Genomic DNA, 12,095 nt, shown 5'->3' with positions numbered 1-12,095 from the left:
AACCATCTTACAAGGTCACTGAGCATGGCACAAGACACCATTGAGGTACTCAAAGTTCTATTTCCAAAGAAAGCTTTCATAAACGGAAAATCATCAGAACATAAAAAGAGATTTTCGAAGATTTTTGAAGAGGAGCTTTTCTGCCGTCCCCTTGACCGAAATTTCGTGGTTTTAACTGAAATTTTGACCAGTGATCAATCAGTGAGGTCGGTGAGAGTGACACAAGTCGCCATCAAGGTACTGGAAGCAGTATACCCGGAGAAAACTATGATGCAATGAATATTTTGAATTTCGGCTTTCCGCGAACCAAATTTCACTGTTTCACTCATTTTTCACTCATTTTTCTTGAATGACCATCTTACAAAGTTACAAGGCCGATGAGGATGACACAAGACACGATTGACCAGTGACCAATCAGTGAGGTCGTCGAGAGTGACACAAATCGCCATCAATGTATGTTATTATATTATAACTAAATTATATTATATCTTAAATTTTACATCCGGTACGGCTATGTACCCATGATATCTCTCTCTGCCATGAAACATGGCTAACCTTTCAAACTATAATTTAAAACGTAAACCTTAACTAAAACTCAACTGGGCTTTCCTGGCCTGTGTCACCAAACTAGACCAATACCTTAGTCGGTAATATTATGGGGGTCTAATTTGGTCCTTTTCGGGCCAAAGAACCATATTTATAGCAGTCCATATTTTTACCCCCCATAATTTAACCCCCTGAGTCAAATTTTGGTGTTCCTTTTGGTAAATCAGTCATAATATGATTAACGTTTCTTTCATTCACGTCCAGAAGTATGCTTACGTTATTGTTTACTGAATTGAAGCTAGTTCTGGTTCAAAAAGTCCGATTTGTCTATTATTCCCTCCATCCTTTCAATTTGAGGTGTTAACTAGGAACAATATCAATCGGATATCTAATGAAAAAATATTAAATTTGGTGTGAAAGCGGCAATGTGGTTATAATTGCGAAAAAAACTTGATCAATATTTTCGATTTTTTCACGAAAGGAAAGTCGCAGTTAAAATTGTGGGGGTCGAATTTGGTTCTTTTCTATTTTTAACACCTATAATCCCCCCCCCCATAATATTACCGACTAAGGTAAGTAATTTTAGATTATTATATTTTTCTATATTTTTATAATAAGTATGTATATTGACGTAGTGGATGGTTGAGGGAGTTTCAAGCACAGGTCACCCTCAAGATAAGCAGTGGCCTTCTGCACTTGAAACCTCCTCACGCCTCCACTGATTTATATATCATTGATATTGTTTGATTGTGCCGTAAAAATAAATAATTGTTTGATTATTTTAGGAATCATTGAAATTGAAAAAAACACCTCCCCATCATGCAGTATCACCTCCCCACCATGCAATATCACCTCCCCATCATGCAGTATCACCTCCCCACCATGCAGTATCACCTCCCCACCGGCCACCATGCAGTATCACCTCCCCACCATGAAATATCACCTCCCCACCATGCAGTTTCACCTCCCCACCATGCAGTATCACCTCCCCACCATGTATCACCTCCCCACCATGCAGTATCACCTCCCCACCATGCAGTATCACCTCCCCACCATGAAATATCACCTCCCCACCATGCAGTTTCACCTCCCCACCATGCAGTATCACCTCCCCACCATGCAGTATCACCTCCCCACCATGCAGTATCACCTCCCCACCATGCAGTATCACCTCCCCACCATGCAGTATCACCTCCCCACCATGAAATATCACCTCCCCACCATGCAGTTTCACCTCCCCACCATGCAGTATCACCTCCCCACCATGCAGTATCACCTCCCCACCATGCAGTATCATCTCCCCAGTCCCCACCATGCAGTATCACCTGCAGTATCACCTCCCCACCATGCAGTATCACCTCCCCACCATGCAGTATCATCTCCCCAGTCCCCACCATGCAGTATCACCTCCTCACCATGTCTTTAATCAGATAACAGGCGGAAATTAAACTTTTGATTCTCAAAGTCTGGTCAGAAAATTCTACAATTTTAGTAAGATTTAGGATTAAGTGATTGTAGATAGACCGAATTCTTACTGCACAAATAAATAAAATAAACAAAAACAGAATGAAAATTTGAATTATTTGAGCGAATGTACCTGGAAATGACTGGTGTAATGATCCAGAGCCAGATTTATACACTCGAGAAAGTTCCCCTTGGCACTCGGTGATACCTCAACCTTGTAATCCTTCTCTAAGTTATCTATTATCAGACTCAACTTGTTGAAACGTCTCTTCATTACACCTGGTTTGGTGGTTTAGTTAGTGAAGTTTTTTAATCTGTATAATATTGTTTAATATTGATTATGTAATTAATCGAAGAAATGCTTGAGGCTCCACAAACAATTCCCTGGTCATAGTAAAATAGATCACATTGGAAAATGTATTACCTATTATTGATTTGACGTCTGTTATGTTTCCACCGTCACAAACGATATCGTATATGTCAAGATAGGGTCTACCATCACAGTCAAACTGAAATATTATATATATATATAATAAGAGATATAGGAATTGTAGAGCGCCAGATTCAAAACTTTGATGAACAAAGAACAAAAAGTTTGGAGTCAAATGGAATATTTCTTCGATATACATAAAAGAGAAAAGAAATATCACGTTCATTAGATAAATAGTTAATTAGTTAAAGAGCTAAAATCAGAGTTAAGATCCAACCTGAATAACTTCCTCTTTGTATTCTGGGTATTTGTTAATCTCAAAGAAGAGTCTGGTAAAGAAGATGATCTGCAGATCGTGGTTTGCTTTGTTCGCTTCCCATTTGTCAAACAGAGTCTTCACAAACTGATACACCACCTGAACATTTAACCAATTAGCAAAATAACAACCAATTAGTAAAAATTTGTAATTGCATTAACCAGTCAATCAATCTTGAATCTCGTTTATCCGATAAGCTCTAATTCATCGATCGCTAAATAAAAAGATAAAAGAAGGTATAAATGTAAGAAATAACATCAAAACTCAAAAGTACCCCTCCTCAAAATGTTACCTTTTCGAAATTTTCCCAGTTTTCCATGCCCTCGTAGTCATTCTCCCACATTTCCTTACCGATCTGAAAATAATCTCAACTTAGAATTCAAAGGAACAGCTGATAGTGTTAATATTAAACATTTATAATTTGTCGTCAGTAATAATAATATTGTAATCAGAGTGCACGCACAGGCAATGCATAAGACAGAAGCTGCACATAGCAGGTAGGTAATGTACAGGCACAGCACAAATGATGGAGGAATATCAATTACAGTTTAGCTCAGGATCGATTATAGACATTTGTTTTACTGATAAGAGATGATGAATGACAACTGAAATCCCACCATTAACTTGGCTTGAAAACCATAAAGCACAAAAGATCTCTAAATGATTATTTGTGGTTTAGGACGGTAAGTCAAAGTGGTATTCGGGTGTTCGCCAAATTTCGATTACAGTTTAATTGATTATTTGATTTTGTACTATTTACTGCGATTGGTAGATTTGTTGATTGTTGATTACACTTTATTTTATATTTCAAGAAGCAACCTTCAGTTCAGCACAGCATGCTTAAAGTGTCGTAGTAGCTAGTGTTATATAAACTATCATCTCCTTATTTTACAAAAATGAAACCCAATATTTGATAGAATTAAATACAAAGATCTTCTCTGATCAGCTGTTTCATCTTGTAAACAGTTTCTCCGGAGCCTTAGAAAGTTAGCCTCAACTTAACTTATAATCCTCCAGAGGGTATAGGAGACCGGCAGTGTTTGTTATCTTCCACTACTCCCGAAATTTAACCACCGTGGCCAATAACTTAGTGACAGAGCTTGCTTATTTTTTCATTTCACAATTTTGAAAAAATGTTAAGTACTAGGTTTGAATATATTTCGTGTTCCTTCCGTTCGTTACCATGGCAACTAGCCGCGTGCAACGCGCGAGGGTTGCTTGCGGAGATGTGGTGTATAGATAGCCTGTGGTCATTGGTCAATGAATGCGCGGCGCGAGTGTATTTTAATGTATACTATGTAATGTATAGTATTAGGTAATAGGCCCAATTTGTACGTGGCACGCGTAGTGTACTGATGTGTATAAAACATGAGTATAGTTTACTTTTGTTTCCCGTATTTAAAGCATAATTTATCAATATTATTATCATGAAGTGAGCTGATTAGAGCTTATACTTATAGTTATAGTGAATGGAAATCTAGCGTCCGCCAAAACGAAACAACGGGCGCAATTCTTGTTAATGGAACGTGTCCAAAATCATTTTTAAAGCAATTCATGATCGTCATAATTAAGGAATACGTGAAAAATGATTTGGGGAAAATAATGATGGTGACCTAAATTTAGTTCGAAAATATGATGTTTTTTTCGAAAAACCACCGACTTTCGTACCATTTAAATATGTGTCGTAAGGTAAGCACAGGGTTGTGATTCAAGATTCTCTCTTTTTTAAAAGGTTTTAAGGTTTTATTTCGGTGTTTTTTAAGGTTTTTTCAGTGTTTCCTGCGGTTTTTAAGGTTGTTTTTTCAAGTTTTCTTTCCGTATCGCAAAAAAAAGAAAAAAAAAAGGTCACAGTTATTTTTTTCCAATCCGAGGTACACCTAACTAGGTATAATTTGAGTTTCAATCCGAGATACACCTTGCTAGGTATAATTTCAAATTCAATCCGAGATACACCTTGCTAGGTATAATTTTGAACGCTTTTTTAAGGTTCTCAAAAACTTTTAAAGGTTTTGTTCTCCTTTTTTAAGGTTTTTTGAGCTAAAACCGCTCTTTGTAAGTTTTTTTTGGCAATTTCACGATTCTTAAGGTTTTTTAAAGGTTTTAAGGTCCGCTCCCAACCCTGGGTAAGCAATAAGCATGACAAACCGCCGTATGTAATGTGTAGGGGCTAAATATATCGGCGTGGGCTCACAAATAGATGGTTCCAGACTCCAGTTGGTGAATGAGTTGAGCCAATGATCAGTTATATGGTTACTGCTCAGATGACATCAAGTATGTAAACATTAGGCACGGAATGGCTGGTGATTTGTAAAAAAACTGGGGGGAGGGAGACGGTGGCAAATGATAGTAGTTGAATATCAAACATTTGGTAGCTTGTACGTGTGGATTTTACCTCGAATACTTACCTGGAACTACTCGGACAATAGGAGGTGTGTCTACAGGGCATTATCCGCGGGGCTGTTGTTTGCAAGCTAGAGAGTAAGGACTATGGTCCCTCCCTCTCTAGTTGTAGTTGGACTAAATACTGCTCTCTTTCAACAAGCACCGTTATTTTGCTTTCATGATTTTGAATTCGAATAGATACTTATAATGTAGCTAACGATATTCTGTCGTCTATTTCTAGATACATGAAATGTAATCTACTACACATTAACGCTAAAAAGAGCTGTTATATGTATTTCTCCCCAAACAAACGTGAAAATGAATCCTCTACAAGCAGTGCACTCGATGATTTAAACCTCTCCATAGACGGCTCCATAATTATACGTGTTAAAACAACTAAGTTTCTAGGTGTGCTGATTGATGATGAACTGAACTGGAAACCTCACATCGAATCACTAAATAAGAAACTAAGAAGTGCTTGTGGACGTATTTACCGCATAAAAAACTACCTACCTGAAAAACTTCACAAACAGATATATATCACACGCTATTTGAATCACACCTTACGTTCGCCATCTCAGTATGGGGTGGTGTCTCTAACCAAGTTACCAACCCTATATTCTTAACACAGAAGAGATGTATTAGGATCATTTTTGGTGATGCAAACTTATACCAAAACAAATTCAAAACATGTGCCCGTTCTAGACCTATCCGATGTAAAATACTGGGTAAACATGAGTCTAATGCTGATAACTCTGTTTTAATCCACGTGTTAAACCATGTGACAAGTGTGTCCGCTCTAAATTGGTAGTTCATAATAAACTTGCTAGACCTTTATGTTGTCAAAAAATATTACTATTACACCATGTTCCAGCCCCATTACTTCTGAATTGCGTCCGTTGACGTGGACATACTGTTTCCTGTTAGTTAGATACGACTCGAACTAAGATAAGCTTGTTCTCTAGCTTATGTAGCAGTATCTCGCTGTCTACCGGGTCTACTAATCGCTTAGAGAGTTCACACAGTGCAATTATGTTTTAAGTTATTAATATACTCCCCAGCGTCATTTCCTTTTGCCGAACATTATTAAGGTTAGTAAATTCTCGCTAGGATAGGTCACAGAATATCAACAATAGTATTGACTTTTCTTGTACCCCGTACTGCAATAATTATCCCAGACTATAATTATCAAATGTTTGAAGGTTTTCTTTGTTGGTAATTTTTTAAAGTTGTACCGTTCCATAGTTTAAACTAAGCATATTATAAAGTGAAGCATCTTTTTGATACGTGACAGCGATTAACCAATCAGCTTTTAATATTGACCAATCACACCCCTGAATCACTGTTACGTGAAAAAAATGCTTTACCTCCCCACCAGAATCCATGTCTAAATTTGTATGAACTGAACTTGTAAACGTTTATCACAGCTTACATAATTATCTCTGTTTAAAATAGCCTCGTTTGATGCTCTGGACAAACTTTAGACAATTCCTACTTTTTAAAAAGTTCGCGAACGTTGATTTGTTTCTTTATTTAATAGGACGATCCAAATTCCAAACAGAACCAGGATGCGGCACTTGCTAGCATTGTTTGTGCTTTGTTATGCTGCTGTGGACTCTAAATGTAAGTTCTAATGATCAAATGGTATTTTTAAAACAATGAAAATGTGATAAACAAAAAGTATACTTAACCTATCACGTGACTAATCAACTATATAAAGCTATCTTTACAGGGGAATACTGCGTGAGAGAGAAGAAGGATTATCACGGTGGAGATATAAGAGAAGTTGAAAACACTGCCAGTGTCACTGAGTGTATAAAGCTGTGTTTACTGGAACCGGGTTGTATTCTAGCCACTTACGCGGTAAATGAATAAAGTAAAATAAAATAGTAAAATAAAGTTTTATACCGCACAATCAGCGTTTTAACTGTTACACTGCACTATTTGAAATGGCTAGCAAGTTAGTTGTCAGTTAACTAGTATTATAGAAAAAAAAAACCTGCAAAAGAGAAATTAATATTCTCATAACTAACGGTTAACAACAGTATACCAACATTTTTATGAGGCAATTATATGATGGTTTAATTAAAGTGTTTCATTTTACATGCTAATTTATGATGTAATGTGATTCCACCCTAAAAATTTCAGTCTCGTGATCAACGATGTTATTTAAAAGACAGAGAGACAGGACGTTACAGAGACTATGTTGATCCAGAGGTATCAACTGTTAGGATGTCTTGTGTCCAATACGATACTGGCACAGGTTTGTTTTTCTGGCGAATGTTTATTTTCAATGAAAAATGGCTCGATAGCGATTAATTTGGGGTTTCAAACAGTTTCGTCATTCATCAAAAATTTTAAAATGTATAACTTGGCGAAAATGATGATGACAATATGTCAATATTTACATTGTGTATAATCCGGATCGGAACATTATTTATGAGTCGCATAGAAATATTAATTACTGCACGGAGCTTTTATGGTTATCTATGATACGATATGTATAATCTGTAATAAAGATTCCTTACATTATCAATAAATTTAAAACTTTATCAAGGTTTTTTGAAGAACGTAGCAACTACTGGGGTGGCATCACAAATAGATACTCTTTGGGGCGACGTGACAGCTTTAGGAGCAGCAGTTGCTATCGATGGAGTTATTGAGGGAGCAGATTGGAGGTGGCGACGTTTATTTTAGCGATAAGAACTGAAATAACTCTCTAAATAATAACTTAGAGGATTTTACAATAGTTCTTCAAATATATGTAATATATTATGTAAGTTTTCCATCTAAGTCTAAGCTTCCAAATCATAACATTATAAACAAAGTCAATATCCCTCAGGAACCAAATCACGCACACTCACACCATAGGTCCAGCTGCCTGGTGGAAGGTGACCCTTCCTCAGTCCTACCAAATCAGCTCGATTAGAATATATGGTAGAACAGATTGTTGTCGCGAGCGTATGGATGGAGTCAAGGTGAAGGTTGATGAAGCACTTGTAGGAACTGTTAAATATGTGATCAGACAAACTATGTACGACTTCCTGGGTTTGAATGTGAGAGGCTCAGTAATCACACTGTTTGGAGGGAAGAGTTATATTTCTTTAGCAGAAGTCCAGGTCTTTACTCAAGGTAAAATATGTTGGTGATTATACTTTAGAAGTGGCTTATGTCGGCCTCAGGCCCGTCTGTGGCGTTTTCAAGAATACTTATTCCAACCTTTTAGAATAATTATCAACAGTGATGATTCTAACTGAAAACTAATTTAATATCACAACAGCTGATCTCCCGTTGAAGAGCCACTGTTACAAAAGGGGAGTTTCACTGGAAGGAGGGGACATTATATCTACTAATCTGACTACTATCGCTGACTGCCTGGAACTTTGTCTGGTAAGCTACGACAAGGGTGACGGGGGTGACGTGGGGGAGAAGGGGGGTGCTTAATTTGAGCATATATATAAGTAATTAATTGAAATATCAACAGTCAACACTTATGTACGGATCTCATGTAGGGGCAACTAAAATGTATTTCAGAGTACAGCCGATTGTGTAGGAATAACAACGAAAACAGGGTCAGTGAACGATTGCACACTGAAAAACGAAGATCATTTGGGAGAAAAAACTGATTGTGACACTTGTCTTTCGGTCAGAACTTCATGTCTTACTGGTAAGACTGTTATACTAACTACATGCTTTTAAAAATTAAGGACACTTTTAAGACTCTCAAATCTCAATGTTCACTCGAGGAACTTATTATCATGTTATGACACAAAGTCAAACCGCGAACAGAGCGAATTATTTCAATAATTGTACAGGGTGGGCCAAAAGTCAGTGTGCAAACGTTGGGTCTTATACCTCCGCTGAGTTTTATATTTGAGAGCTGTTGCTTTGCAGATGGCATACTGTACTTACTGGTTCGAGGATTCCGTCGTCAAAATTTGAAAATTCGAATATTTTAGACCACGCCCATTCAATATTAAAACACCTATATTGTTTTCTCTGAAAATCCTGAACGCCTAATTTTTTTAGAGACGGTAGATTATCAAATGTTGCATATGATCTGAAAAAATGAGGCAAAACGGATTAGAAATGACGAAGTTAACAAGCATTTTGTGTATCTCGTTAACAAATTGACTGGGTGATTATGTGACACCGTGACACGACACCTTAATTGGGCACCCTTAACAATTCCCATAATGTTTAACGGGGTAGTTAACGGGGTCACCTTATCACGTGATTAGATAAACCAATCACCTGATCACACGTAATGTATTTTTAAAGTAAAATTGATCTCCATAATACAATGATCAGAAGAAAGTGAGTGTCTGGTTCAGAACAGTGTTTTGACTGCTGACACAGAGGAGAAACAACCTTACTCCACGGTTATTGACTGTGAGGAGAAATGTAGTTCAAGTAATAAAGGTTGTCTTGGATTCACCGTCATGTCCGGAGTTGGAGAGGTAATAAATTAACAGTTTTAGTTTTACAGAGTCACAGATAAACACATTTAAAAATTTTTTTAAAACAGAAGCAAAAGCCATTTCTCGAATATGAAATAGTCACAAAAAATAAAGCGCACTTGGTACTTTACTCAAAGTTCTAAAACTAACCGCAGGAAAGTGGCTGCTACCTGAAGTTTGGCAGTTTGACAGAACTTTTGGTGGATGTTCATGGTTCTGCTAGTTACTTTAGAAACAGAGAGGACAGCTCATGCTACAATCCTGGTACTTAATGTAACTCTTACCTTGATATACATTTTAAGATTTTACAGTGCTGTCCGTGCAACTCGCATGTTTTCCTATCTTTCATTTTTACTGATTCAATTTTATTCTTTAAATATACACTTCAAACCCACACAAGTTCTTCTGCTTCTTCCTTCAAAGTCAATATTTGTAGACTAGAAAAAAATCTCCTTTCGTTTCAATTTTGACAGAGTTATTAAATACTTTTTCAGAGTTCTCCTGCCACTCAACTCTGGTCACTTTAGCGTTGATGCGGGACGAGGATACGGTAACACTGTCATGTGACATTAATTCAGTAACTAAAGTTACCAGCTTCAAATGTGTTAACGGCTCTTTAGAGGTGATGTTAAAGTCGTAGTGAAATTTCATCCTTATACAAGTTTAAGAATTTGTAACATTTTAGGAGTTGTTTTCGAGTTGGGAAAAGGAATATTTCTTTTTATACCTTTAAAAATATAAACATTACATCGCAATAATAGCCGAAATGGAAATGTGATAGATTTGAAAATAGTAATTTTACAATGCTGAGATTTAATTAATCTTATTTAAGTAACTCGACTCAATCTTAAACAGGTGAAAGCAACAAATCTTGCTGAAAGAATTAGAGAGTTAACGGGAGAGGTTATGGTTGGTGATCTAAGAGTGGTCCATGAATTCACATGTACAGTGCAATACGAATTGAATGGACTCCTGCTTAGTAAAACCGAGATCGCTTTTATCATAGACTATCGTGAGTAACTATTGAGATTTGTATAAGCTTCATAAAATCATAGATATGAAATAATTCATTCAAATAGACTTTTGTTTCTGGTAAGGTTTGACAAAGTGAACTAGGGTTCACTTTGATCAAACCTTCATCAGTGACAGGAAGATAAATGTTAACAATGGTCAATTCAGATACTCGTTTACAATGTTTTATTTTGAATATCCTAACAAAATTTGTTGTTTTCTTGAAATGTACCTGAATAAATAGTTGAGTGTAGGAGGAAAGAGACCGATAGGTGACGTGGGTGTTCTCACTGATAAACCCTGACAACATCTCCTCCCCACTTTCATCATACATTGAAGCTACTTGCACGTGAATCCAGCTGAAGTCCATGTGTTTCTTCTTGTAGGTGCAAGTCCCAACGACGTTATCTTTAAAACGCCACATGTCTCCCCTGCTCACATACTGGTCTGCACAAGTCACCTACACAAAATGTTCATGAGTCAAAGTATTCTGAGTACATAATTAAAACATAAAATGGCAAACTAAACACACACATACACTCACACTAAAAAATAATAAATGAATGCAAGATATTTCTCCGACTTTTTTTTCCTTTTTTTTCTCAGACTTGCTAAAAACCATCAATGAAAATAAGTAAAAGTATGAGTTGTTAGAACATATTTAATTGTTGTTCACTAGCTGGAAATCAAAACTCACCTCTACCATGTGAACCTCGCATGATGATTCTTGGACAACCTCAACAACAACCTCCTCATTACTCTGAAACTCAAACACCTTTGACATGTCATACTCCATACTGAGTCCATGGTTCTTCAGTTCTTTATCAAATGCTGTGACTTTTGCAAAGACATGAGTGGCCGAGTTTCCCTTGCTTGAGATCTTTATTAGAGAGTTTTCAGGAGCCGATATTTTGTTTGGATTTAGCTTTACTGGATCTTCCTGGGGCTGTTTTAATTTTAAAATGGCACACAAGTTGATTGGCACACAGTTACAAGATTATAGACTGGTGTGGTGCTTGCGCTTTGTGTAAGCACTGTTATTCAATAGAAAGCCCCAACCAGCTACTGTGGGGATGGTTAAATTCAATTATATGTTATTCTAAAACAATGTTGTACACATTACCTTTTGAAGACAATGAATTTTGCATTCCCATCGTTGGTTTTCCATATAACACTCTCCAAGTTTTAATGATCACTCATTCTGAATTATTGATGACATAATAAAACAAAATTGCTATCTACTCCAGATAAATTTTTTAACAGAAAACAGGAAAGACCCCAACCGCGTAAACTGAACATTAAGTTGGCCTGGCTATGGTTTATTTTGCTGCCAAGTTGGACGGTTTTTCATTAAAAACGCCCCTCTCATGTGACCTGTGTTATGCCACTGCTTTTCCTTCTCATGCTCACTGTAAATCTCATCTAGTGGCCTAAAGATATTTGAGTTTTCATTACGATGTGTGACCATAATGTCAAAGAATGTTCG

The 12,095-nt window shown here is 36.8% G+C and overlaps 5 protein-coding genes across 9 annotated transcripts in view; 4 read left to right on the top strand and 1 right to left on the bottom strand.

The window, feature by feature from the left end:
- Nucleotides 1-12,095, bottom strand: part of LOC134818831 (GATOR1 complex protein DEPDC5-like) — a 70,059-nt gene that overhangs the window by 3,258 nt on the left and 54,706 nt on the right. For 2 of the 3 annotated variants that reach the window (XM_063828513.1, XM_063828511.1), the window contains exons 1-7: nt 11,733-11,858; nt 11,307-11,555; nt 10,842-11,069; nt 3,049-3,111; nt 2,718-2,855; nt 2,435-2,519; nt 2,144-2,289 (exon numbers count right to left, since the gene is read on the bottom strand). In XM_063828513.1, the coding sequence (XP_063684583.1) occupies nt 2,144-2,289; nt 2,435-2,519; nt 2,718-2,855; nt 3,049-3,111; nt 10,842-11,069; nt 11,307-11,555; nt 11,733-11,777 (954 nt within the window). In that variant the 5' untranslated portion in view covers nt 11,778-11,858. Of the gene's footprint in view, nt 1-2,143; nt 2,290-2,434; nt 2,520-2,717; nt 2,856-3,048; nt 3,112-10,841; nt 11,070-11,306; nt 11,556-11,732; nt 11,859-12,095 lie in introns of those variants that run through there. The other variant, XM_063828512.1, reaches the window with a different exon arrangement.
- LOC134818849 (uncharacterized) overlaps nt 1-12,095 on the top strand; it is a 68,945-nt gene that overhangs the window by 11,293 nt on the left and 45,557 nt on the right. The window lies entirely within an intron of this gene.
- Nucleotides 1-12,095, top strand: part of LOC134818855 (synaptonemal complex protein 3-like) — a 60,157-nt gene that overhangs the window by 11,298 nt on the left and 36,764 nt on the right. The window lies entirely within an intron of this gene.
- Nucleotides 1-12,095, top strand: part of LOC134818839 (cytoplasmic polyadenylation element-binding protein 3-like) — a 56,474-nt gene that overhangs the window by 11,298 nt on the left and 33,081 nt on the right. The window lies entirely within an intron of this gene.
- LOC134818832 (mutS protein homolog 5-like) overlaps nt 1-12,095 on the top strand; it is a 50,331-nt gene that overhangs the window by 11,296 nt on the left and 26,940 nt on the right. The gene's annotated exons all lie outside the window — the stretch shown is intronic.

This window comes from Bolinopsis microptera, chromosome 7 (genome assembly GCF_026151205.1).
Source record: "Bolinopsis microptera isolate Bmic1 chromosome 7, MBARI_Bmic_1.0, whole genome shotgun sequence".
Lineage (NCBI taxonomy): Eukaryota > Metazoa > Ctenophora > Tentaculata > Lobata > Bolinopsidae > Bolinopsis > Bolinopsis microptera.
Note: the sequence above shows the minus strand (reverse complement) of the source record. Positions and strands in the feature narration are given on the sequence as shown.